The 26,927-nt window shown below is 41.6% G+C and overlaps 1 protein-coding gene across 1 annotated transcript in view; it reads right to left on the minus strand.

Annotated features, from left to right (window-relative positions):
• Positions 1-9,101: 9,101 nt before the first annotated feature.
• TSPOAP1 (TSPO associated protein 1) overlaps positions 9,102-26,927 on the minus strand; it is a 73,048-nt gene continuing 55,222 nt past the window's right edge. The window contains exons 21-30 of the mRNA XM_063291110.1: positions 21,354-22,587; positions 19,366-19,692; positions 19,009-19,160; positions 17,342-17,510; positions 16,076-16,147; positions 13,078-13,181; positions 12,272-12,343; positions 11,335-11,433; positions 11,084-11,157; positions 9,102-9,352 (exon numbers count right to left, since the gene is read on the minus strand). Of these exons, the coding sequence (XP_063147180.1) occupies positions 11,131-11,157; positions 11,335-11,433; positions 12,272-12,343; positions 13,078-13,181; positions 16,076-16,147; positions 17,342-17,510; positions 19,009-19,160; positions 19,366-19,692; positions 21,354-22,587 (2,256 nt within the window). The 3' untranslated portion in view covers positions 9,102-9,352; positions 11,084-11,130. The remainder of the gene's footprint in view (positions 9,353-11,083; positions 11,158-11,334; positions 11,434-12,271; positions 12,344-13,077; positions 13,182-16,075; positions 16,148-17,341; positions 17,511-19,008; positions 19,161-19,365; positions 19,693-21,353; positions 22,588-26,927) is intronic.

Consider the following 26,927-nt stretch of genomic DNA (forward strand, 5'->3'; position numbering starts at 1 on the left):
AGCAGAGACAGGTGATCTCCTTTGCCAGGCAATTCTGTTCTTTCCTCTCTGGAAGTGAAATTGCTTCAAAAAATGGCACAATCCGCACAAGGAACAAAAAAATTATTTCTTCATAAAACCAGATCATGCAATGCCTTGCAGAATGTGCTATTTCTATTGCATGAAAGTTCGTTGATGGAGAGAGGACTTTCGCAAGCTCAGTGCCACTGAGCCTTGTGCAGTTACTAACATTAGGTTTTAGCAAGTCAGAAATCTCAATGCAGGGGAAGAGTGATTGGCTGGCAGATGTTGGCAGTCAGTGAACTGCAGAGTATGGTTTAAAAAGTTAAGACACATTAAAAAAGGTGGACCTCTCAGGGCTGCCATCTTGACCTTTTTGACCACACCCTGCAGATACCCTTGGAAACATGACCTGAATCATTAGCTGGGTGTCACTTATATGGTAAAGGAGATTCCAGCTATGCAATATAAAGAGATCCTAAAGCACTGCTGGAGCCATAGACACTTAGCTCCATGACCCCAGATTATATATTTACTCACCCTTTTCATTATTTCTCATAGTTCTGCCCTTAAGCATTCCTCGAGCTGCAGATTGGTTTTTGGATATCTCGTTTTAGTTTTAAAAATACTCAATACAAGATAATTAGATTTTTTTCTGCTCAGCTGGCAACTCTACTGTTCAGGAAATCTACATGAGCAATATGTGCGTGGCTCTTTATGCACAAAAAAACCATGTCACACTTCTCAGAAAGAATTTGAATTTCCCATTTTCCAGCATACTCCATACAAACTTAAACATGCAGGAACAATGTTAAGTCCTACTTTGTCACTTCAGAAAAGCTTTGATTTATACATTAGTTTCCCTAATTTAAATCTACTTGCAAATATTGTATAGTGAATTTTTATTCTTTTATTTATTGTAAGCCGCCCAGAGTTGTTACTGAACGAGATTGGGCAGTGGATAAATTAAACAAACAAACAAATAAATAAATATGTTTTCACTGACTTAGACTGTAGGAAAGAAGAAGCTCTGAACTTGGGGATGTTTTAAAATATATATTTATACAATTTAGAGGCTGCCTGACTCTGCAAGACTCTGGGTAGCTGTCAACTTTAAAAGCAAAAATCACTAACAACACAGATCAAGCGTATCCAGAAGAAAACATATATTAACAGATAACTTCTACAAGGGCTCAGCATCCACCCTACCCCAAGGCCTGGGAGAATAGTCAGGGATTGATCTGTGAATCAGTCTCCAGAGAAAGGTTTTTGAATGGAATAGGCCTTAAGGAGCCAGCCAGAGCAAAAAACACTGAACTAAATGGATCATTGCAGGGGTTGGGCATCACCCAGAGTCCCAAGGATGTGCTGATGAAATTAGGTCACAAACTGTTGGATAATGGAGTCATTTTCCTTTTCCTTATTAAAAAAAATAAGAAGTAAGATAGGTAAGTTACCTTCCAGTGGTCTTAATGTACCTATTTTAATTAAAACAATGACAAACTCAATCCCTCAAGATGGGAGGCGGCAGGATGTGGGGGGCGGAGAAATCAAGAATTCTTCCCTGCCTCCTCTTATGTTGACACAAAAGTGTTGTCTGTCCTTGGATTATTGATTTCACTTAATAGGAAGTGAATGCAAAGGTTTGCTATCCAGATGAGGGTCATATCTGGGCACAATTGAAGGTCTGGTGGTCACCTATAAATCCCTAGATGGCACAGGGCCAGATTATTTGCAGGACTGTTTGTCCCCAATTATTTTTGCCCATGCCACCAGATCCAACAGAGTGGACATGCTCTGGGTCCCTTCTCTGGAGTAGTGCCATTTAATGGAACCCAGTGGGCATGATGGAACACCACCAGTCATGGTGTCCACCTTATGGAACAGCATCCCCTCTGAGATCTAGAGGGACCCGACCTTGTTAGCTTTCTGGAAAGCCCTGAAAAGCTGGCTTTTTCCTCAGGCCCTGGGGCCAGGCTGTTAGTACAGCCTCACGTGTATGGGTTTCATTAGATTATAGTTTTTAGGGGCCTCAGCTTTGTTGCAATTCTGTTTTATTTTTTATTATTTTTATGTATTATATTGTAAGCCACTCAGAATCACTATATTGAAATTGGTGGCCATATAAATTCTACAAGCAAACAAACATCCTATTTGTAGATCACATGTCTGTGTACTAATGGTTCCAGATTCGTTGTGACATCTCAGATGCAACTGGGAAAAATCCCTGCCTGAAATTCTGGGGTTCTGTTGCTGGGTTAGATGAACTTAAGAGAGGATTTGAGGCAATTAAAAAGATCAACATTCAAAGCAATTACAACACATTTCCTTTGAAAGCAACGGTTATTGAGACCATGTGAGAAATTGCAGCTTCAGTTAAAAATGCTGCAATACAACTTCCTCCCTCTACATATTTGACCACAATAAATATGCCACAGAATTTTGAGCCATTGATCCCCAACCCATCTCTGGGTTTGCACACTCCAATGACATTGATTCTAAATGTATCTATTTTCGGAATTTGCAAAATACATTTGATTATAAATTAATTAAACAGGCTAGATTCATACAAAATCTATATTCATGGGGGTGGTTGGCCCCGTGAGGGTGCCAAGGTTAAGATCTTCCCATCTTGAATTTTATATTTTACATTCTATATTTTTATATTTTGTATTTTGTGTTGATAGTTGTATTTTTATATATTTATATTGAATTATGATTTTTTACTATTTGTAAGCTGCCCAGAATCGTTGTACATGAGATGGGTGGCAGAGAAATTTAATAAATAAATAAATAAATAAAATATTTAACTACACAAAAAAGCAACTAAGCTAAACACTTGCCTATTATGACATGCTCTGTGAATGAGGCTGTTGGGCTCACAATTGTGCTTAAGAATCTGCATGTATTTCTGGGTTAGTGAGATGCAGGCAACAGTTTCTAAATTAAGGATCCTCGTTTGTAAACCCAGAAAACTGGTCAATCCAGATTTAAGTTTAATGTATTGTGCAATACACAATAGAATAGAAGGCATGGAATAGAAGGCACTTGTGGAATAGTGGACAATGTGCCCTAACTGACCAGTATTATCATTACCATTAGTAGGCACAACTAAGGTTGGTAACTAAGAGGTCATCTGAATGTCTTGAGTGTCCTCTTCCTACTATCAACATCATCACCCTCAACCTACTCCAGACCTACCTTGATGGTGTCTTTTTTTGAAATCTGTATCCAAGTGGAGTTTTCTGACCTCTCCTGGCACAAGCAGCCCTGTCTGGTCTGTCTGTAGCACTTTATTTCATTGTAGGTAATGCCTACAACTGGCTAATGCAGGCCCCTCTCCTTCAGCCATTGTAGCTGCCTTCCCCAACAATTTCATCTTGGGCTGCAGGGTTGCCTGCCACCCTTCAGAAGGAACTTTTCCACATAAAGCCAGTCCCCATTTTGCTCTGTGAAGCACACATCAGCCCTGAATTACCTGAAAACACCAGTGCTTTGGAACAATGGCACAGTGGGTCCAGTATGGGAGAGACACCAGTGTACTACTAAGGGGCTCAAGAATTTCAGCCTGTGCAAGTAGGGAATATGGTACAGTAACTGCTTTTACCTGCTTGTCCTTGTCTGGGTCCTACTGAGGACATGTCCTATCCCACATAAATGCACTGAGGCACTGCCAATTCTCCCAATCTAATACTCTATTCCACAGGGTACTTCTGGGCTCTGTTACCACTTTCTGCCAGTATTCCCTTGCAGCTCTTAAGTCAGTGTTTCTCAACTTTGGCAGCTTGAAGATGCGTGGACTTCAGCTCCCAGAATTGAAGTCCACTGTGTTGGCTGGGGAATTCTGGAATTTGAAGTCCACACATCTTCAAGCTGCCAAGGTTGAGAAACACTGACTTAGGGATTTAAGATACTTGGAATCTGTGGAGAAACTAACAAGAGTTTGCCAATTTCCTCTTTTAGCCCAAGTACCCAGAAGACTGGTAAATCTGCCCACCATACTTCTGCAAAACTGGTAAACCTCTGTGCAAAAATAGCCCAGCTGATAAGTTAGAGGGATGGATGACAGCCAGGAGCTTGACTCTTGCTCATCCTTCACCCCACTAACCAACTGATAAGATTAGATGACTGGTTTATAGTGTTCCAGTCAGTCACTTGGATGTTCAGAAGACAGGTAAACCTGTGTTCAGAAATAGCTCAAGTGGCAGGTTGCTGGTATGAAGCACTTCCGCACCACCAATCTGTCATTTGGGGAATTTAGAGACTGTGACTTGAAATATAAGGGGAGTAAATGGTAAAGGAGAGCCGGTTTGGTGTAGTGGTTAAGGCATCAGCCTCAAACCTGGGAGACTGGGAGTTCTAGTTCCACCTTAGGCACAAAGCCAGCTGGGTGACCTTGGGCCAGTCACTCCCTCTCAGCTCTAGGAAGGAGGCAGTGGCAAACCACTTCTTAAAAACCTTGCTAAGAAAACTGGAGGGACCTGCCCAGGCAGTTACCAGGAGTCAAAAACAGACTTGAAGGCACAACACACACAAAAGATAAACAGCACAGATTTGCAAGAAATTTTTTAAAATGCTGTGTATCTTTGAAGCAAAGAGAAAGGTGGAGGATACAATAAATCTGAACGAAGGTGGTCTGACCTTCTCAGGTAGAGTTAAGTACATGCAAGGGAATTAAAGTAGGTTCAGTTATGAATGAAAAAGCTAAATTTTTTGTCAGTATGAATCTGGTATTGTCTAGGTTGTTGTGGATGTGTATGAAAATAGGAATTTATAGGTTAGTGGAAGTTGCAGGTTGTGCTCCTGTGAATGTTGATAATGGGAGAGCTAGGGAGAAATTCTGAGAAAAATTGTGCAACATTCTGAATGCACATGATCCAAAGTGGAGGAAACCCCTATTTGGTGAGGTGTCATGAATGAATAGGTGGGAACAAGATGACAGAATACAGAAAAAATCATTGGACTATTTGAAGAGCCAAGATTAAGTGAAAATATTGTTTGTTTGGTGAACATCTGCTAAAAGTATGTTCATTTTGAATACATGGCTCACACACCAGTCTCTTCATATGTATACATGGAACAGAAATCAAAGGATGATTGATTTCACCATTTGCGATGAAAGCTGAAGAAAAAGAATATGTGAAGAACGAGAGTTTCTGAACACGGAGCAGACCGTTATTTGATAGTGTTAAGAATGGAAGCTGGGGAGAAATGGACATGGAAGAAAAGGAAAGAAGTGAACAAATCTAGACTGAAAGTAGAATGATGGCAGGAAGGGAAATAAGAAGTCCTGTAAGGGAACGAAGTATCAGAAGATAACATTGATTTGCCAAGAGAACGAATGGAAAGTGGATGTAAAGAAAGAAGATACAGCAACTGTTTGGAACAAAGTGAAAAGATTTATACTACTGAGTGCCACAAAAGTGAGTGGAGTTATGCTAATGGAAAGCACAAAAAGGATGCTTGGTGGAATTAGAAAATTAAACAGGCTGCGGATGAGAAAAACATTCCGGTAAAAGAATGATTTCTGCATAAAATGGTGAGTTATTCTTCCATACAATTTCTCATTAACTGTAGTAATGATGTGTTTGGTAAAAAAAATTCTGAAGTCTTTTGAAAGAAAGTATTCTATGGCATAAGAATTGCCATTATTTACTTGGATGTGTGTGGTTCTGCACCTTTGGCATCCATTCTAAAGATTTTGCGATGTCTGAAAGGAGAAAAATGAACTGTAAAATGGATCTCAGTGATCCTTCCATTTCTTGTCAGTGAGCCAAAAAAGCTAGGCCTCACAAACTTCTGTTGGTCACACAGCACAGGAGTCACAAGTATAAAACAACACTGACACCTGTGGAGGACTGTTGCTTTATTTTTCGCCTTTCTTGCCAGGAACGGTGCTGATACATGTGATTAAACTATGGCCGCTTTGGTTGTGAACTTCCTTTAACACAGCATGGTCTTTCTCCTCAGGATGCAGAACATCATTTTAACCCCCACCCTGAAAAAAGCTACTGTGGCACAGTGATGGGGTGAAGATCAGGGAGTCCTAGTTCAAGTCTGTTCTTAGCCATGGAAGCTCACTGGGGTGACTTGGGCCAGATGTTCCCTTTCAGCACTATTGTGCAAGCTGGTGGTTTTAGGGAAGAGTTGGAGAAGGAAGTGCTATGTAGACAACCTGAACTCCTAGAGAAAAGACAGGATGTAAATCTATCATCACCATCAGGACAACTGAATAGTTGCATTCAGCCCCCATCACCCCTTTTAGAAATGAAACAAATTTAGGATAGGAACACTTGATTTTTGTGAAAATAGACTTTAATATAATAAATTATTTTTTTTTAAAATAAAAACATAGCTCATCCAACATCCCCACTCAACAACCCAAACTGAATGGAACAAGAATGATTCCTTCTCCCAACAAACATGCAGAGGTACATTGGCTGCAAGAATGGGGACACATTTATTAGAACACGCACACACAAATCTCTCAGCCATGAAATAGGTGTCACCTCTGTATAAGGGGTGCCCCTTCCCACAGGCTAGGCACATGGACTGGCACTGTGCCCACTGATCCTCACCATTAGAACTGCTTGGTTCGGCAACTGGAAATCTTACAAAAGGCAGACTGCAGGAGAGGGCCACTGGCCCAGTCTGGGCTGCCTTCTTAGTTTAGTATGGCAGTAACTAGGAACAAGGGGTAAGCTCCACACTGGTCCATATCAACAAGTCAATCCATTCTTTTTAGCTATTCTCTCGCTCTCTCAGTCTTCGAGTGTTTCTCCAGTGGTAGACATTTGCCTCAGAATTTCACTTCAGGAGAACCTGAGTACCAATTTAGGCCCATCTTAGACCCAGGCAGATAATTCTTCTACCAAGATAAGAACCACAATGCCATTCAGAGCTATTTGAAAGACAGGCTATGTTTCCACAATACAGTACAATATTCTTGGGCATAGGCTAAGGGTGAGTTGAACATCTCTTATGAAATGAAGTCAATGTGACCCAAGCGATGGTCCATTTAAGCTAAGCCGCAAGTCAATTAGCAGTCTCAATGTCAATAATAGGCAGTGACCAAGAATTGTTCTAGGCAACTGTGAAGCAGAAACATCAGAGGATTATAAATTATACATGGGGTGTAGAAGAGAAAGAGCAGCTTTCCATAAATAGATACTTTCCAGAACAGTTGGGACTGCAATTCTTAGGATTTTCACCCAAAAAGTTCAAAGTTGGGAATGGAAGCCGTAGTCCCAATGTATCTGGAAGCTGCCAAATTAGGGAAGGTTGAAACAGCAAGTCTTTACTTCCAAACTCAAAATACCAACATTGGGGATCAATCAATGCTGTTGACAAGCAATAGATTCAGGACAGAGACCTTCTCAAAATTCATAATAAATTTATATTGCAAGATGTGGTGATGCTCACAGGCTTAGAAGGTGTTAAAAGGGGAATTAGTCAACTTCATGGAAGAGAAATTGAGACCCTCTGAGATTAGATGGTTAAATGAAACCTTTCACTTTTAGGAGCTGTGCACCTGTGAACACCAATAGCTGAAGGTAATAGTCCAGGATGTTTATTGCTTTATGCTCTGACTGTAGAGCAGTGTTTCTCAACCGTGGCAACTTTAAGACGTGTGGACTTCAACTCCCAGAATTCTGGCTGGCTAGGGAATTCTGGGAGTTGAAATCCACACATCTTAATGTTGCCAAGGTTGGGAAACACTGCTGTAGAGTCTAACTGGAGGAAAACAGAAAACTAACTTACTTTAGAGTAAGTTAGTTACTAAGAGTTAGTTGCATATCAGAGTAAAGCAGCTCTAAATGGGCTGTTAGAACTCTTCTTGAGCTGCATATTCTACGGATCTGCAGCCAGAGATCTGTGTAAACCCCATCCATCCCCTTGCCTTGCAAGACTGTAGAACTTTTGAGAATTTTTTTCCATGTAGCAAGCAATTGTTACAATCTAGAGCTTGGCCACACTACAGTTCTTTGGAGATGCAAGTTGTCCCTAACTGAGGGTGAGCCTGGCTTGCTGATCCTCTCACCTTTAGCAGGTAACAATCTGTGGACTAGAAGGCAGTGGGCATATCATAGACTCAGTTTCCCTAATGAAAAAGCAAAGATTGGAAGCAGGGGCACAGGGTGGGAAAAAATCTCTTTCCTGGAAGCTCTTGAGCAGCTGGATAATTTGGCTGCTTATGACATGCTGCCCCCAGATCTCAGCTGGCATTTTGGGAGCTCCCAGGACATACCTGGAGCAGAAGTGGAGTTTTCCCTGTACATAGTAGGCTTCATAGGAGCAAAGGTGCTGGATGCAACATACTACTGAGATTTTACATTCAGAGGCTTCAAGCTGTTTGAGTGTAATGCTGGAAAAACTGCGAGAAAGATAAAAATAGGTAAGTGAAATTCCACCAGCTGATTAGTGGTATCCCCACATAATTATTACAGTAAATTTTTTTTCTAGTGGTACTGTCCAAAGTTATGTACCTCAAGGCAATCAATAGGTCCTTAACTTACCATCAAATGGTAAAATGTACCTGATTTCTACGCAGGGACAGAAATGTGCAAGATACCCAGTTTAGCATTGGAGTACCGCAAAAAGAGAAGTCGCTGTATCAAAATGAGAATCCAGATGAAGGCAGCTGTTTGAATATTCCACTGGGAAACATGAATGGCTCTTGGGCAGGAATTCCCAGGTAATATCTATTCAGCCACCCTTCAGCCACCCCCACCTCACCCCCACCCCCGAATTAGATCCCTGACCGTTTCTTTCTGGGAAGGACAATCCCCAGGGGAAGAAAATGTCCAGTTGCAACAGGTTGAGGAAAGGCAATAAAAGAAAGTTCTGGACCAAGCATGGAGAGAAGTGATATGCTGAGAGAAAAGGCCTAAGAAAGCAGCTTTGATTGCCCAAAAAAGGGAAGAAAGGTAAATAGGGAATATCCACTGAACTACATTACAGCCAATACCACACACTGGAGAAGAGATTTTGAGCAACATGTTTCTACAGAACCCCCTTCCTGGAGCTCATACTTGCTTCACAAACCACTTGACACATCTTGCAATCCATGGAAGTAAAATGCCATCATGGATTGCATTTCTGATCATCACGGTTCATTCCTTTTTTATTGCAACATTCGTCGGCAGCTGAGCTCAGCACCATTCTTCTTGCTAGACCTGAGGTGGGGTTTTTTTCCCCCCCTTCAGGAATAAGTTCTTCTTCTTCTTACCCTGAAGGGCAGGTCTCAGGGTTGAGAGGCCCAGGAGACACCCAACCCTGAGAATCTGAGGCAGTGGATGCTCCAGGTGCTGAGCAAAAATGGAAGGTGTGTCAGATGATCTACTGGATACCACTGTGGAAGGAAAAGAAAGGGAAAGTGAGACACAAAATATTGCACGCACCTCACATTATGTCTTTACCTCAACAACAGATACTTCAATGTCCAAATTAATTTCAAACTTTAAAAATAAATCTGATATCCACTTCAGTTTTAACTAGACACCATTCCTGGACTATAACTTAATACATGGATTTGTACCTCATTCAAATTTAGGTTTTTCTATGTATAGAGTTCATATTTTAACTTCATGGAAAATTCCAATTCGAGTAGATGCTCAGAATTAATTCAATTCGTTATACTTATATTTTCAGCGATTTATACTGTGTTGACGATGGTTCCTAATATGTATTCTTAACTTAAAGCTTAATAGTGATTCCTAGTTTTTTAAAATGATACAATGTATGTTATACTTCATAAGTAATTAATGATATATTGGAAAACTACACTCTCCATGACATTTTAGATCCCTTGTTTACTGTTCTGTATTTTACTATTTCTACCTTACTTTTTTATTCTTTTTATGTATCTTTTGTCTCTCTTTGTTTATACTCCTCTAAAATATTTAGTAATAATTAAAATGCATGCAGAGAGTGAGGCCTCTGGACTGATTGCCTCTTTGCAAGTTTGCTTGGTCAGAAACATTCCTAACAACGTTGCTTATGGCCACAATCTACCAATGGTTTAAGCCACCCTGCTGCCAAGAGCATTGTAAGAGCTGATCAATGGGACAATGCAGAAACTGGTCCCTAGCAGACATCAGGCTTAGGTAAAGGTAAAGGTTTCCCTTGACGTAAAGTCCAGTCGTGTCCGACTCTAGGGGGCGGTGCTCATCTCCGTTTCTAAGCCTTAGAGCCGGTGTTGTCATAGATACTTCCGGGTCATGTGGCCAGCATGACGACACGGAATGCCGTTACCTTCCCGCCGAAGCGGTACCTATTGATCTACTCACATTTGCATGTTTTCGAACTGCTAGGTGAGCAGGAGCTGGGACTAGCAACGGGAGCTCACCCCGCAGCACGGTTTCGAACCGCCGACCTTCCGATCAGCAGCTCAGCAGTTTAACCCGCAGCGCCACTGCGTCCCTCATCAGGCTTACCTCCCCTTTTATATTGTATCTTCAAGTGCTGCCCATTTGTTCAGGGATTTATAAACAAATGGAATGATTACTGCATGGGGGAGCTATCAAGCTATCTCTTTACTAAATTTAAAAGACAGGGTGGCACGGTGGCTTGGTTGCTTAACTGCTTAACTGCCACTGGAAGCAGAGAGAGCCCAGGGTGGAATGAAGTTGGAATTCCTATCAGTGGGAAATTGCCAGCCTAGCAACTCCAGAAAAATGTAATACAGAAGATCTAGTTTTGTAACAACCACCCTTGCTCCACAGAATGGAGGCCGTGGCAGGTGATCACATGGGTACAAAACTGATCTGGGAGGAGCACAAATGCTGGGTGCAGAGGGATTCTAAGACACACTAGCAAAACTGAACCTGGTATAAAGAGCCAGCCAGCCAGTTCAGGCCAGCTGTAGACAAACACTGCTGCCACCAGCACTGGCTCTGGTGGGTAGCAATAATTGAGGGGAGACTCAAGGGGTCTAACTTGTCACCCTTGAGCATCTGTCTGAAGCAGGCACCTTGATCTGCAGAATGGGAAGGAAAACCTCGTTTCTGCTCTCCTCCTGAAGCCAAAATATCCAGAGTTATAAATACTTTACTAACCAGCAGGGATTTGATCTGGGACTCACGTGATTGCTCTCTGCCTTTCTCTCTTCCTCTGCCTTTCTCACACACATCACTGGGTTCTTCTTTTTCTCACTCGCTGAGGGACGCCAGGAATATGCAAGAATAGATAAATGAACAAAGATAGCTCACTATTTGAGCTGGTGGAATATATGGACGGAGGAATAGACACCCATTTGCTGGCATTCCAGTTCTGTGATAAAAACCTACAGTATATTCACATCTGGGTTCACATCCAACAAGGCATCTCCCTCACCTGCCTTCCCAGGCTTGGCTCACTTGGCAGTGCTCCATCTGATGGCAAAGCTTCCAGGAAATTAGATGGAACAAGACCCTTCTGTCCATTTACTTCCCCCTGCAGATAAAGAAGGGAAATGTTTCTACAGTTCACAAGGTTGGAGACCTCCTGATGTTTCAGAACCACATAGAGTGCCGTACAGGCTGCCCTACTTTTTTCCTATCATTCAAGCTCTTGTGGATGTTATATTTCCTAGCAAGATGATGGAGTGGTGATAAATCTCATCTGTTGGATTTCTGCCCATTACAGGTAGTCCTCGACTTACAACCATTCATTTAGTGACTGTTCGAAGTTACAATGGCGCTGGAGAAAGTGACTTATGACCGGTCCCTGCACTTACAACTGGCGCAGCGTCCCTGCGGTCATGTGATCAAAATTCAGGCACTTGGCAACTGGCATGTATTTATGATGGTTGCAGCATCCCGGCGTCATGTGATCACCATTTGTGACCTTCTCAGCTAGCTTCTGACAAGCAAAGTCAATGGGGGAAGCTGGCTTCACTTAACAACCACATGATTCGCTTAACAACTGCAGCAAAAAGGTCATAAAATTGAGCGCAACTCGCTTAACAGCTGCCTCACTTAGCGACAGGAGTTCCAGTCCCAATTGTGGTCGTAAGTTGAGGACTACCTGTATATACTTGTAAAAGGAACAGGAATCTTTTCAGAAGAAAGGCAGATATTCCATTTCCAAACTGAAACCCTCAGATCCTTCTGTTTGGCTGACATCAGTGATACTTTCTGGAAGGCAATAACTACTGTAGAATTCAATCCCATGAGCTCCTAAAGTAGAAATGATGACAGAACCAGGTCCACCCATAGCAACGCAGCCCTCTGATTGACTAGCTATGTCACTGTTTGAACTGCTGGAATTAAAAGGAAGGCATGATACTTACATAATAGAACCCATCGTCATCCATGGAACGGAGCACAGTCACTGTGTCACCAGCACAAAATCTGAGCTCAGCCTGGAAGAAAACATCGAGAACAATAGTAGAAAATCACTGAAAAGTGGTTTTGTTTATAGATAAGAGATGGGATATGAGATGAAGAGATAAACGTTTGCAACTTTAGAGAGGGAGAAGAGTTACTGAATTTGTTTATACTTGTTGTGATGAAGGCTGGAAATCCCGTCTTTATATATTACTTTTTTCTTTATTTAGTATATTCTTACTTTTCTCTTTCTCCTTTTTTTTTTTGTTCACTTCTTTTTCCTTGCACTTTTTACTCCTTTCTCTATTTTTTTTTTCTTTAAGTTTAGTTTGTACTAGATTTTACTATTATAATCAAAATTCTTAATAAAAAATTATATATAAAAAAACAATAGTAGAAAATCCGTACAGAAGCAATTGAGAGGGAAAGGGATTATTTTCATTTTCAGTTTATACATGAAACTAGCAATTTTGGAGGGGCAGAAATTCCTCCAAAGACCCACTTAACCAGGTAAATCTTCACTTCTCTCTCTCTCTCTCTCTCTCCCTCCTTCCATCCCTCCCTAATTTTTCACCTACTATGACTGTGCAGAGCTTGAAATGCACCCATTTTTACACATACTCCTAGAAGGAACTCAAAGGAACAAGGCAGTCTCCAGGATTTACTGGGCCCGTGGCAATCCCTTAAATGATACACCAGGCTAAGCAGTTCATACCCCTACATGCGAATAGTGCTGCAAAGGTCAAGGCATAGAGCAGCCTCCCCTCACCTCGGTGTCTGAGTTGGGTGAATTCTCCTGGGGGTTGTAGTCAAAGATGGCCACCATTGTTCTTCTAGGGTCCTCAGAACTTGGATTTTGCTTTCCAGGTGCTTCTGAACCAGAAAGGAAATGTACAGCGAGCAGATCAGAAGGGGAAGTTGCATTAGATAAAAACTCACTTGTTCCTTTAAAGCAGAGTCTCTCTTAACAAAACTCTTATCTGTTCATTGGGACCCACTCCTGAACATATGATCTTCCAGAGAGCTGTAACAAACTTCTACCAAGAAAAAAAAAACACCGCTCTGCCAGACATAAATTATGCACATGGACCAAACTTATATGAAATGTTTTAGTTTACATCATTTATGCTGCAAGTTTCGAAATGCATTGCATAATTTATTCTGGATTTGCTAGATATAAGAAGGGTCAGGGTTGTCTACAGAGGCTTGCCTTTGCCTGCTGGAAATCTAGTTTCCCTCCTCTGGATTCTGAGACAGAGACAGTATGGATTTAGTATAGAGCCAGTTTGGTCTAGTGGTTAAGGCTCCAGGCTAGAATCCAGGAAGCTGTGAGTTCTAGTCCCACCTGAGGCATGAAAGCTGGCTGGGTGACCTTGGGCCAGTCCCTCTCTCTCAGCCCAACTCACCTCACAGGGTGGTTGTTGTGGGGAAAATAGGAGGAGGAAGGAGTATTAGGTAGGTTCCCCGCCTTCAGTTATTTGTAAAAATAATAAAGGCGGGATAAAAAAATGTAAAATAAAAAAATGGATTGTATGCCTTCAAATTCTAAGGGCCATAGGTAGGAAACAAAAACCAAATGCACAGGCATAGGGTTAGGGTTAGGGTTTGGTAATGGTGCTTATAAAAATATATTGGATAGGAAGTTGATAGGAAACTGAATATGTGGTGGTGTGACTGTGACATGACTACAAAAAGGGGGATTCAGTTTTAGTCTGCTTCAACAGAAGCAACTTTTCCAAACCATAGGAAGTAATTCTGCATTTCAGACACATTATGTGAAGATCTAGTTCTCTGGAGAAGGCTCTGATGCTGGGAAAGGTGGAAGAGAAGAATTGGACAACCAGCAGCAAGGTGGAAGGACTCAGTTACACTGGTGATGGGCACACCGTTGGGAGACCTGAAGGGCCAAGTTAGAGACAGGTTGTCATGGAGAAAATCCATCTATGTGGTTGCTAAGAGCCGACAATGACTTGATGGCATATAATCAATCAATCAATCAATCAATCAATCAATCAATCAATTCTGCATTGGTCACAGTCCACCTTGACTATTGTGTCACATTTTAAATAAGAGCAGGTTCAAAGAAGGCAGTGAGGATGATCACAGGACTAAAAACTAAGTTCTATTTCTAGGTACTGAGTATGTTTAACCTTGAGAAACAAATGACTCAAGGGATGTAAAAGCACTCTTCATAGACCTGAAAAGATGTCACATAAAAGAACAGGATTTGTTCTCTTTCGTTCTAGAGTGCAGGACAAGGAATAGTGGACTTAAGGTAGAAGAATGGAGGTTCTCATTAAATACTTTAAAAAATCTGACTTCCTAACAATAAGTGTATGTTGACAGTGGAACCCATTACCCAGAGAGGAAGTGGGTTCCCTTTATTGGATGTATTCAAGCAGAGGCTAGGCAGCCACTTGTCAGAGATGCTTTAACTTGGATTTCTGCCCTGAACAGGAAGAGAAACTTGACAGCCTAAGTCATATGATTCTATGAAACACAGAAGAATGATCCTATGATTCTACAATCACAGAGACATTTTCATGCCCTCTTAGGATATCGCTACAGCCCATAATGGTGAGGAGTGGGATGGGACACCTCCCTGCTTTATAAGGTGTAAAGAATGCCTTACACTTTGGGAGCAGCAATGTGCCACCCAGAGGTATCAAGACAAGCAGGAGCAGCACTTACCTACATCAGGAAGCTGATATTCCATCTTGAGCGGCTCCGCTGGGGGGACGAAAGGCATTATGAGTCAGTTGTGTTTGTTTGCCAGTGTGTCTTAAGCAAGGCAGAAGCCCAGAGCAAGAACATTATTTTGGAAAGTAGTGGAATGATCTGGCTAAATGCAAATGCTTACACAAGTCCTATGAAAAGAAAATAAATAGGCAAGCACAAGGGTATGCAGACCTCAAATAAAGGATAATCCTGTTTAAGACAACAAGTACTTTTATTAAAGACTGGAAACCTCTTATGGGCTTTTTGCTGAAAACGGGAAAAATTGATTTATGGATTTGCTGATTAAAAAGGGTTGAATACAGGAAGAAGAGAATTTATGACGTAATTTTAATGAGGAGAGAGGATGGCTTGGTATCCGCTGCAAAGAAGATCAGAAGTCACTTTGTTATATATCTTTTCTTTTTTTCAATTTGTAGTTCTTGTCATGCTTTTCTTACTTTCTCACTTCACATTGTTTTTTCTTTTTCTTTTGTTTAATCCTATTTTAGATTATTTCATGTTTACCTTTTATCTCTGGGCAAATCTTTAATAAAAATTGTATAAAGAAAGATAATCCTGTTGATGTGAGGATGGCTACAAAATATCAACAGCCTCTGCCATAAAATACTGAACTGACCTTAGTGTAGAAATGTACAGAATAGTGGTAGGAAGGGAATAATTAAATATGTTTTATCTTTCGGAGGGGAGAACGAAGTTCAAGAGGTTTATATGAATTTTCTTTTTTCTCCATTTTAATATAAGGGGGAGGAATAACTGTACTCAGTGACTTTTATTGCGTGTTAAAGTGGAACGACTTATAGAAGTAATGTGATGTTTCGGTTTAATATAGAGTAAGAGCTTGATTATGGAAATTTTGTATATCCTTGCTGTTAAAAGTCAGAAGCCACACCTTTCTATAAATTAAAAAAAAATTCTTTTGTGTTTCTGCACTTTTTTAGTTTTTTTCTTTCTTTGTCGTTTTTTGTTTTTTGCATATTCTTTTCTTGAAATTTAATAAAATTTATTACAAAAAAAAATACTGTACTGACCTTTCTTAGACCGTTGAGGCTTTGAAGGACGATTTGATGGGCGCTGTGGAAGAGGAGAAAATGCACCATTCCCTGCAACAAAACAAAACAAAACAAAACAAAACAAAACAAAACAAAACAAAACAAAACAAAACAAAACAAAACAAAACAAAACAAAACAAAACAAAACAAAACAAAACACCCCAATTAAATTAACAAGCAGTAGAATCAAATTAAAGTAAGAAGACTCTCTACAACCCAATCCCAAGGTTCTTATTAAGCACCTAGGTTTATTTCTGGATTAGTATGATGTAGGCCAGTGTTTCTCAAAGAATTCTGGGAGTTGAAGTCCACACATCTTCAAGTTGCCAAGGTTGAGAAACACTGATGTACGCAATGGATTGGGAGATCCATCACTATCCATGACTATGTCTCCAAAAATTATTTGTTTATTGAATCAAATTTATATACTGCCCATCTCACTATGCAAGTGACGCTGGGTTTGTTTGTCCTGAATGAACAGGTTTATTGTTTATTGAGCCATCAAGGTGTCCAGGAATGTATATGCTCCTGGTATCACTAAGTGCCCGAAACCTCTCCCCAGATTTTGGAATATTATATCTTTCAGCTAACTGGCAGAAACAAACGGTACAAAGCAGGTCTCAGTTACAGTGGAAGGTTCTTAGTTGGAAAGCCCTACAGTGTTATTTCAGAATCTAAGCAGAATCTGTTATTTTGCTGTCTGCTTCTACTATGTTGCACTTAGAATTTTCCAACAGTCTAAACATTGTCCTGGCATTTTACTGTTCGGAACATGTATACAGTATTTAATTCATTATGTGGGCATTGCACCTTTGAGACAGAAAAACAACAGGACTCAAGTGAATGAACTATACGTACTTCAGCATGTAAGTGGGCACCTGTAATCCATGAATTATATGCAACCCTTGACTACTCTTGTAGAGTAATCTACTCTACTACTCATGTAGATCCGAGAACTCTACCCAGTTTCCCAAAGCCCAACTGTTCAATCATCAGACTGGCATCTCAACCAGCAAGATCCTTGCTAACCCAAGGTTTATCTTCCCTGACCAATCACAGTGATATGGGTGAAGGGAGAGATTTTGTGGATAGCTATGCATGTGCATCTGAGAGGGTATATGTCATAAGCTCATCCACTACTATTCTACTGAAACTTGCACAGCAACCAGCATGACTTCCCGTTCAGAAAGGTTCCCAACCCTGGCCTGGCAAAGTTCAAGAAGGTAAATAAATTGAGCAGAGTACCTAGACTTTCCATAAGCATGTCAGTAGGAATGTGGCCTTCTTCTAACAGCTGTTTTCTTGCACTGCCACTGTCCACCTGGACCTCAGACACCATGTTGCACGGTATGAACCCTGTTCTTCCTGCACATTCCCCTTTGTAGAAACCATCTGCATCTTTGTGGCCATAGACCTGTGAAAGGCGGAGGCAGACAATCAATTGCAACAGTGCAGAAAGAATATTTGCTTTTTAATTATATAAATGCCCACTTAATTCTTTCATCCCATTGCCAAATTTATCCCCAAGAGGTTCGGAATAGCGGGATATACAAATGCACAGAATAGTCCATTCCAATTCCAAACCTCCATCAACCCCAAGAAAAGAGAGCTTAGGATCATGGTAGGGAGCTCAATGTGGCAGCCAGGAGAAAAGATGAATTCAAAGATAATTATAAGCTGAAGAGGATATGTGAGAATTTTATATATATTGGGAATTTTGCAGAGCCAGTATGAGGCAGTGATTAGCACTGGACTAAGGCTTAGAAAAAGGGACGCGGTGGTGCTGCGGATTAAACCGCTGAGCTGTCGATCGGAAGGTCGGCGGTTCGAAACCGCGCGGCGGGGTGAGCTCCCGTTGTTAATCCCAGCTCCTGCTTACCTAGCAGTTCGAAAACATGCAAATGTGAGTAGATCAATAGGTACCGCTTCGGCGGGAAGGTAACAGCGTTCCGAGTCGTCATGCTGGCCACATGACCCGGAAGTGTCCTATGGACAACGCCGGCTCCAAGGCTTAGAAACGGAGATGAGCACCGCCCCCTAGAGTCAGACACGACTGGACTTTACGTCAAGGGAAACCTTTACCTAAGGCTTAGAAAAGGGCCATCTGGGTTCAAATTTCTACTCAGCCATGTTTCATGAGGTGACCTTGGGAAAGTCATACTAACCTATTTGGAAAATACAATCATGGAGATGAAACAAGATGTGTGTATCAGCTCCACCTCCCCTCCCTCATCCCCCAGCATGGGCAGGGGAAATTTTAAGGCAGGCTGTATCTGTGCTTGGCTAAATGAATTCACAATGAGCCATAATCAGGAACCTTACACAGTTCCACACAGCACAGTAACTGCATTGGGAATATGAAGTGACAGCCTCTTTTCAAACCTTCTGATTCAGCCCAGGAAGGTCTAGCAACCATCTTCATTTCCTCCTGTGATGACATCTGCTGAATACTTTAAGAGGACAATTATTCCAGGCTCATCTGTTTTGAGGATAAAGCCACAATAGGGTTAAGTGGCCTGTGATATGGGAAGTGATAGGAAACCATGTACACCTCAAGATTTCTGGGGGTGGGAAAGGTAGAATCAGTAGGTATCTGTGCTTGTGTGTGCGTGTAGTGGTAGATAATACAAAAAATTAATAAATTGAAGCTCACTTTTGGGATTATTCTCTAGTATTCTGTGCCTTCAAGCTTGATGAATAATCCTAGAGAACTGCAAAGCTTCTCCACATATTTGTGGTTGTTCTAAAAAAGGTATTTCTGAGCAGTGGACTTTGGAACTGAATCATTGGCCACAGTTATGCATCCTGCCAAGCCATAAACTTTATTTATAAATCAGAGAGTCTAGATTCACCTACCATGTGACAATATGCTTGAGCCCTGCCAATATGTCTTTCCTTGGTGTTGCTCATACCTTCAGAATCTGGCCCTCTTGAAATGGGAGCTCCTCTTCAGCAGCATCCCGATTAGGGGACATTGAAACAGGGTCATAGTCAAAAAGAGCCACAAACAGCCGTGCCGAAGTCCCGTCATCTGCCAATTCAGGGGAGGGGCTCCTCCAAGTTCCTAACCAGGACACAAAAGCAATCTACCATTAGTCTGAGCCTGTCTGTCAGGACAGAATTCCTGGCCCTGGTGCTATGCCTGTGAATTTGGAAGGATGGGGTTGATCCTCAATTCTGACTGATTCCTTCGCCTTCTCCTCCATGTACATGATCTTCTAAGGAAGGTTGGACCCATACTTTTTCAATGGAAACTGCAACTAACTCACCGATATTTTCACTGAGAGGTGCTGCCCCTTTTTGACTTTTTCTTGGAGATCTTCTGCCTCTTTGGACAGGGGACTGATAAGAAGTTGACTCCAGCAACTCAGGACTACCTGCCACCTGAAAAAGAAACCTTGGCAGAATCAGTCCCAAGACTATCCTTGTGTGTTTATCCACTGATATTTTGGCTACCACCTGCAGCAAAAACACAAAATGCAAAGAGCTAGAATGCAGCATTCCTCTTCTGGAAGTGTGTTCAGGAAACACTGACCAAAAGCAAGTCAAATCCCATATGGTGAAACCGTGGCACAGGTAGCCATAGATGAGCCACACTCAGCCCAGGCCAACTCAGAAACTTCATTAAAACCCTCTTCAAAATAGCTATAGTTGCTTTGCCTCCTTTTAGATGAAATTCAGCCACAAGTTATACGCTACCCACACTTCCCAAAGGATGTTCAATCATTTTCTCAAAACCATCAAATTCAAACTTCCTGCAGATGTTTGGCCTGAATAAGAGTTTTGAAATTTGCCTATGTTGAGTGCTTCCCAATGAGGCTTTTGTTGCACCATCACCTTGCTTTATTCACAGAATGTTATAAGAAATCCAGATATATATTCCAGCTGTACTGTATCTGATTTCTTCTGATTTCTTGCTGCTTCTCTCATCTTTTTTCTTACCACAGAAAATCCGTTGAGGGCAAGCCAAAATTGCTACATAATGTAGTTTGATTGACAATGCAACTCCAACACCCTCTGTGTACAATTCAGGATCAGCTCTAGTCTTGTCTGTTTTCTAATATATGGCATAAAGTAGCCTTCCCCAATCTTGGTATTCTCCAAATCCCAGAATTCTCAGCAATGGCCATGGCAATTTGGAGAATTTTGGAGTTGGAGTCCACACATCTGAAAGATGCCCAGTTGGGGAAGGCTGGCATCAACGCAGAGTTGGATTGGACAGTGTGCCAACCATCCATTTCAGAGCTTTAGAGGCAATCCGTGTCTGAAGAGGCATAACATACTGTTACGCCTGTATGAATTGGTAATGCCTATGCTAGTAACATGCATGTTTTCTCTTCAAAGTGGCTGTAAGTGTTTTCTTGGCACCAGCATTCTCTCCACAAGCCAAAGATGACAAAACTGCACCATGATCTTTTATGAGATGTGTCAACGTATTCACATGAGCAGCCAAAATAAATTGCACTACTACTATATCAAATCAGTCATCTGAAGCTTGATTTTTTGTATCTCTCTGACATAGACTCAGTTTTGCAGTTAAACCAGGGTTTCTCAAGGTCACTAGGGGTTCCCTGGAACATCACAATTTATTTAAAAAATTATTTCAAATTCGGGGGCAACTTCACATTAAAGAAGTAACTTTCATTCTTTATTTTCAGTTTAAGAACACTGTTAATGCATATATAAAGGCCTACACATGAACCAAATATAATCATTTTGTAACTTCTGACCTATATTTGAGCCTGATTGTGCAGGGGTTCCCCAAGGCCTGAAAAATATTTCAAGGGTTCCTCCAGGGTCAAAAAGTTGAGAAAGGCTGAGTTAAACTGAATCTACCATCTTGATGCCATAATTAAACATTCCCCACTCATTGTGAGATCTGGTATTTGCCATGAAACTGAGAAATTCTCATTTCCTTTGAGTTTTTTATACCTTGTAGACCACTAGATCTTACCAACTAAGTTTATACTGATATGAATTATTCATAGACCAAACTGATCAGATGGCAGCCTCTTTCTGGAAGGTTTTCCAAATCAAAAAGAATATGAGATTTGGATTTACCATAGAGGATATTTAAGTTTGCAGACTTTCCCTAAAAGTGGGGAAGAGGAATACTGCATTGGAAATTTTCAGCCAGTGATGTCTGATTGGTAGCCAATCCCAAAGCAAAATATGAGAAAAGCCAACAAGGAATATCACAAATATGCTGTAAGTTTCAAATTAAAAACGGAAGCCTCTATTTTGTAAAGCACTCAACACAATAAGCAGAATGCAAGCAAGCATGGGAGCAAAGGGTCAAAAGCACAGTCAGAATTGTGGCAAGCTGCTGTAACAATGCCAGCTGGTGAAGGAAGCGTCTCACAGACCCATGTTTGCACAAGTGGGCCCTCCTTCCAAGTCTGCTCTGGCCTGGCTCCCAAGACAGAGGGACTTCTCTCCTGAGTCCTGTTCCATTCTTCTGAGCCACCATTGGCCCTCTTCCTCCAGCCACAATGCCCAGGTGAATGGCTGGGGGATGTGCTCCAATCGGTGCTCTCTCCTTCCCAACTGGTGGATCGCTTCAGTTCTCTTTGCCCATTGGATTGGACTGACCCTGACCGGCTGGAGCAGTCACTCCATTCCTCCTCGCAATCCGTTGGAGATCCATCAGCCCTCCCATCTGAACTCAACAGGCTTACTGGGGTGGAAGTGATGGTTAAATCCTCTTCCTCATTTGAATCATACTCAATGTCAATCTCCAAACTCTCTGGACTGAGGCAGTGGGGGAGGCCTTGGACAGCTTTCTCCCTTCTCTCTTGGGGCATCATTCTGCTTGAAGAAACTTGATCGGGCCTTTGCCTTGCCCAGTTGCACAGCTTCAAGTCATCCTCCATCCCAAGGCTGGTGATCACATCCAAATTCTCTGTGAGGCTTTGTGCTCTGTAAAGACCACCTCCAGTGTAGTAGGAATTGCTCCGCATAGAATCACTGCACTCTCGGATATCTACTTTTCTCTTCCTATGTCCCTGGGGTTGGACACGGGTCTTCTCTTTGCAATGACCAGATCTTCTCCATTCCAAAAGAGGAGATCTTGATGGTTTCTTAAGATCATTCCACTGATAGGTCATTTCTTCACCATCCCATCTTCCAGAGCAAGTGGATATTTCATTCATACACTCCCCCCTGAACTTCTGTAGAAGGCTCTTTTCAGGTAAGATCAGCTCTGATAGATTGTGGTTCCTTTTAGACCGAGCACACAGAGGACCTTGTATTCTTCTGGTATGGTTAGGAAGCCTACCCTGGAAGCTTTCCACAGCCTTCTTTTCCAGAGGGCTGGAAATAGGTCGGTTTAGGACAGGGTCCCAGCCTTCTTCTTCTTCCTGGTCCTCCTCCTCCTCCTCTTCAGTCACTTCAGGGATACTAAACAGAGCCTTGCTGCAATTTTTTTGCAATGGCATTTCCAGAATCCGTTCCAAGATCTCTTCATCACTGTCAGTATCACCAAGATCCAACTGTGTTCCAGACCCAGAAACCAGACCACCAGGGAAGAAGCAAAGAGAGAAAGAGGAATTAGGTATTAAAAGGTGGGTAAACAACACTTACCATCACTCCTGTGGATGGCATTAAATGAGGACTAGACAAATTCACAGATATGGTGAAAAATCAATCAGTGGCTATGAATGAAGGTAACTAAATGGAAAGTCCGTATTCAGAGGCAGAACAACCCTTCCGACTGATTGCTGAGATGCAGGTTTTTTCATGATTGTGGGCTTCCCTACTGAAAACAGGATTCTAGTTTTGACGAACCTACTTTCATCTGGCTCCAGTAGGGTTCTTTTAATGTTTGAATCCTGCTAGAATCCATTGCCAAGACCTATGTTGCAAAGCTAAAGAAGGCATTCCTCTACATAGAAAAAAGTGTGGGAAATGGAGACAAGCAAATAAATGGTTGGCGCTCCAGCTCTAAGCTGGCTCTGGAGCATCTCTTCGTGTATTACGGTATACATCACATGGCTATTCCAACCTAGTTGAAAGATATTATGATTATCATCATTACCATCATTTACATACCATTCTTCCTGCCACAGAAGGATGTGGGATAGTTCTCCCCATCTACATAACTTTCACATGTATTGGATAATAGCTATGGCTGTGTTGCTTGGGAATTATGGGAAATACAATCCAAAGCGTCTAGAGGGCAACTGGTTGTAGGAGAAAATGTTTTAATGTTCTGATGAAGTTAGCACATGTGGAAAAGGCTCCAGCGTATATTCTTGTTGCTTGGCTTTTTGTGGTTTTTTTCCATAATGGCATTTGCCTAGGCAACCTCCTCTCAAGGATCATGAAACCCAACCAGAGTATCTTCAGACAAGAGCAGTCAAGACAATGACAGCCAGTGTTCTACCTGCTCTCTCTGTGACATAGAGCAAGTCCATCCAGTCAGGGTTTTCCACCATCATCAAAAGTACAAAAATAGGTCATTTTCATTTACATGTGTCATTTTCATTTACACATTCAAGAAATTCTTCCTTTTTAAATATTTCCCTTAGTGAAAAACTGACTAGACCAAATGTGGCTTGCAACTGATTCTGAAAAATGAAATCCATACGACATAGGACTGGAAAGTTAAAAGTGTCTGGAGCTATCACCAAGAGCATTGAGAGGTCCCTGGTGGTGTCTCCTTGCAGCTGCAAAGAGAAGGCTAAAACAATTATATTATGATTGGAAACCTGAGGCTGCTCAAAAATAAAATCCATAAATGTCTGGGATGGGGTTGGGGAAGGAGTATGCTACCTAAGATCCTTTGAGATCCTGTATCTCCATAGCATGTACTATCTATGCTATGGATCCTTCCCATTTTATTTCCACTCACCCAGGTAGACTGTTAGCAGAAAGGGGCTTAATCAGCTCCTCATCTCAGCCACAGTGTCTTCTAAAACCTGTGTTCCTCACTTTGATCAACTCTGCCTTCTTTTCATGCCCTGCCAGACTATATCCCCACCATCACTGCTATCCATTTTGCTACAGCTCTTTTCCCAGTTTTCCTGTGTTCCTGGCTACCCACAGTTCTCATAGGGAGAGATGAACTGCATCATATAGCTCAGTTAATCTAGCACTCTCCAGACTGATGGGGCTATAATGTCAATAATTCCTAGCCAGCCTGCCCTTTCTGGGAATGTTAGCAATTCCAGAAAATTTAGATGGCACCAAGTTGGGAAGTCAGGCACAACAAGACATGCTATACCTGAGCTTTGAACAGCTGATGACACCCCGCCCTCTGGATATCAAACTCTTTGTTCTGCACAGAGCATTATATAGATATAGATATATAGATATTTATCTATTTAACTTATATCCTGCCTTTCCTCTGAGAGTTCCAGGCACTTTACGTGGTGGACCCCCTTCTTATCTCTGTAAGAAAAACCCCATAAGGAAGGCTGGGCAGAAAGAGAAAGAGAGAGATTGGCTCAAAGTTACCCAGTGAGTTTCCACAGGTGAGGTTAAACTTGGTCTCTAGTCCTAATTCAGCATTTAATCACTACACCAGATTGGTGGCTTGTTTGATGGAAAGACAAGGCACAGAGTTGGGGAAGAATATTGAGGCAGGGTGTTTTCATATATCTGTCATTTGTTACCTTCCTCCATTTTCCTACTATTTCCTCCCATCTTTTTACTTGCCAGAAAATAAATCAATTAGGAAGAAAAAGGCAGAATACATACAGAATATCTTTTGACTGGCAGCACCAGGAACCTTCCATTGGACAGAAACTATAGCCCCAGTCATCACAGAAATTTCAGGCTCAGAACACAGAGGCCTGGAATATATCTGCCTATTTCTCAATCTCTGTCATGACATAAATACTAGATTCTAGCTTTGGGATTTCTCCAATCTGCAGTAATTGATGGAATCAGTTGAATTCCATACACATTTCTGAAAAGAAGTGACCCTGGTAGATCCTCGCTCAATGTTTTCTTAAATAATCAAGGTAATCTACTACAGAAGTTTCTGCCTAAATGGCAGTCATTTGAGGATAGCAGTGAAGATCACAGAGTCCTTTGGGCTGGACTATAGGAATGGTACCAAGGCTGCTACAAGGTGCATAGATGGAAGATAAGATGTCTATTTCCTAAGATAAGCACCACCAGGAAATATCTGAAGACTTTGTATAGAAGCATGTATGTTTGTGCCCTCTGGATTTTGTGTTCAGTCCACACCTGGATCTTCTGTTCAAATTCCTTTCCCAGTGAAAGAACCTCTTCTTAAATCACCTTGAGGATAGACCAGTGCTTCTTATGAACCTCTCTGTGGTGGGTGACAGGGAATTTGTATGATTTGCCCCCCTCCCATTATTATGGATCAGGAGGCCACAACAAATCCAGAAATGTCTAGAGCTGGGAAAAAGCAATTTCAGATAAAAGATCCATGGTGGTACTATGGCAACACCTACTCTTTTATGAGTAAACTGTGGTGCTTCCTTAGAGCACCACAAGGGCAGAAACCAAAGCCCACAGTGTCTTCTGAGATGTGTCTTTGTTACAAAAGATGCTCCTGTAAAACTGGCATGAAATAAAATGCCATCTATAAATCGTCAGAGTAGCTATATTTGGAATGTCATGTATAACTTCTTTTAAAAAGTTGTAGATCTGACAGAAAAGCATAGTAAAAGCAATCCCCAGCCAAAGCATAATTCCCACATGGAAAGGTTATAGAAACTGGGTTTCCTCCCCATGTTAGAAAACAAGACCATTAACATGGCAAGAATCTGATAACCCTTCATCACATTATGAATGAAAGAAAGAGAGTGAATTGGAACTCAGAACACTGAAATTTTCCCAGGAAGACCTCCTCAGAACAAAATGGCTCTGGTCTCTCTACACACTTTAACCCAGTTAGTTATTAACCTAGTCTAAACCTTCTGACCTGTGATTCTGGCAGCACATAATCACTATACCTACACTGTGGGAATACATGTCCCCAGCTACTTTCTCCAGGAAGGGCCCAATATCCTAGGAACTCTTGTCCAAGGTGAGTATTGCCAAGACACATCACAGACGCCTCCTCTATTTACAGGCAGACAGAAATACGGATGACAGTTGCTGGAGCCAGTCAGTGCTTAGGAGGTATGTTCTGTGCTGCCAGCCTCCCTGGCACTTTCCTAGCTGCTCCTTCTCTCCAATTTCTTAGAGAAGTACATATGCAAAATGAGGATGGTAGCTCTTGGCTAGAGCTACCAGATCTGAGCTGCAAAAGTCCTGATGACCACTAGATAGCAGGAAAAAGTTAGAGTTTCTGTATCTCTTCGCTGCCATCTGATGGCTATCTGGATGGTAGAAGTCCAGATCTGGTAGTCCTACTCTTTGCTAGGTTGAGGAGTAGTTCAGTAGGGGGAGTTAATTTAACCCTGGCATAACAGCCTGTTTTGGCCTAAATTTACTCTCCTTAGAGTTAGCTGTCTGGGTCAAGTAACCCCTTTCTGGTGTTCCTATAACACACTGTCCTCCATTAACCCAGTTAAACCAGGCCATTATTAGATTACTTTGTGGAATTCATCTCCATCAGCTATGGTACTGGACATGATATCTGGCAGATTTAAAAGGGGATTAAAGCAAGGGTTGTATTACCAGTAGAAATTAGCTGTGAAAGCTAAACAGAACTGCCTATCTCTGAGTATAGGCAATATAGCTTATAATATTTTTGCCCTACTTGTGGGTTTTCTAAAGGCATCTGATTGTAGCCAGTGTGAAGACTTGACTCAGCCTTCCACAACTTAATGTCCTCCAGATGTGCTGAGGCCATGATGGCTTGGAAGTCTGGCAGCTGCAATCCAAACATATCTAGAAGGCATCAGGT

The sequence above is a fragment of the Candoia aspera genome, chromosome 1, assembly GCF_035149785.1.
Source record: "Candoia aspera isolate rCanAsp1 chromosome 1, rCanAsp1.hap2, whole genome shotgun sequence".
Lineage (NCBI taxonomy): Eukaryota > Metazoa > Chordata > Lepidosauria > Squamata > Boidae > Candoia > Candoia aspera.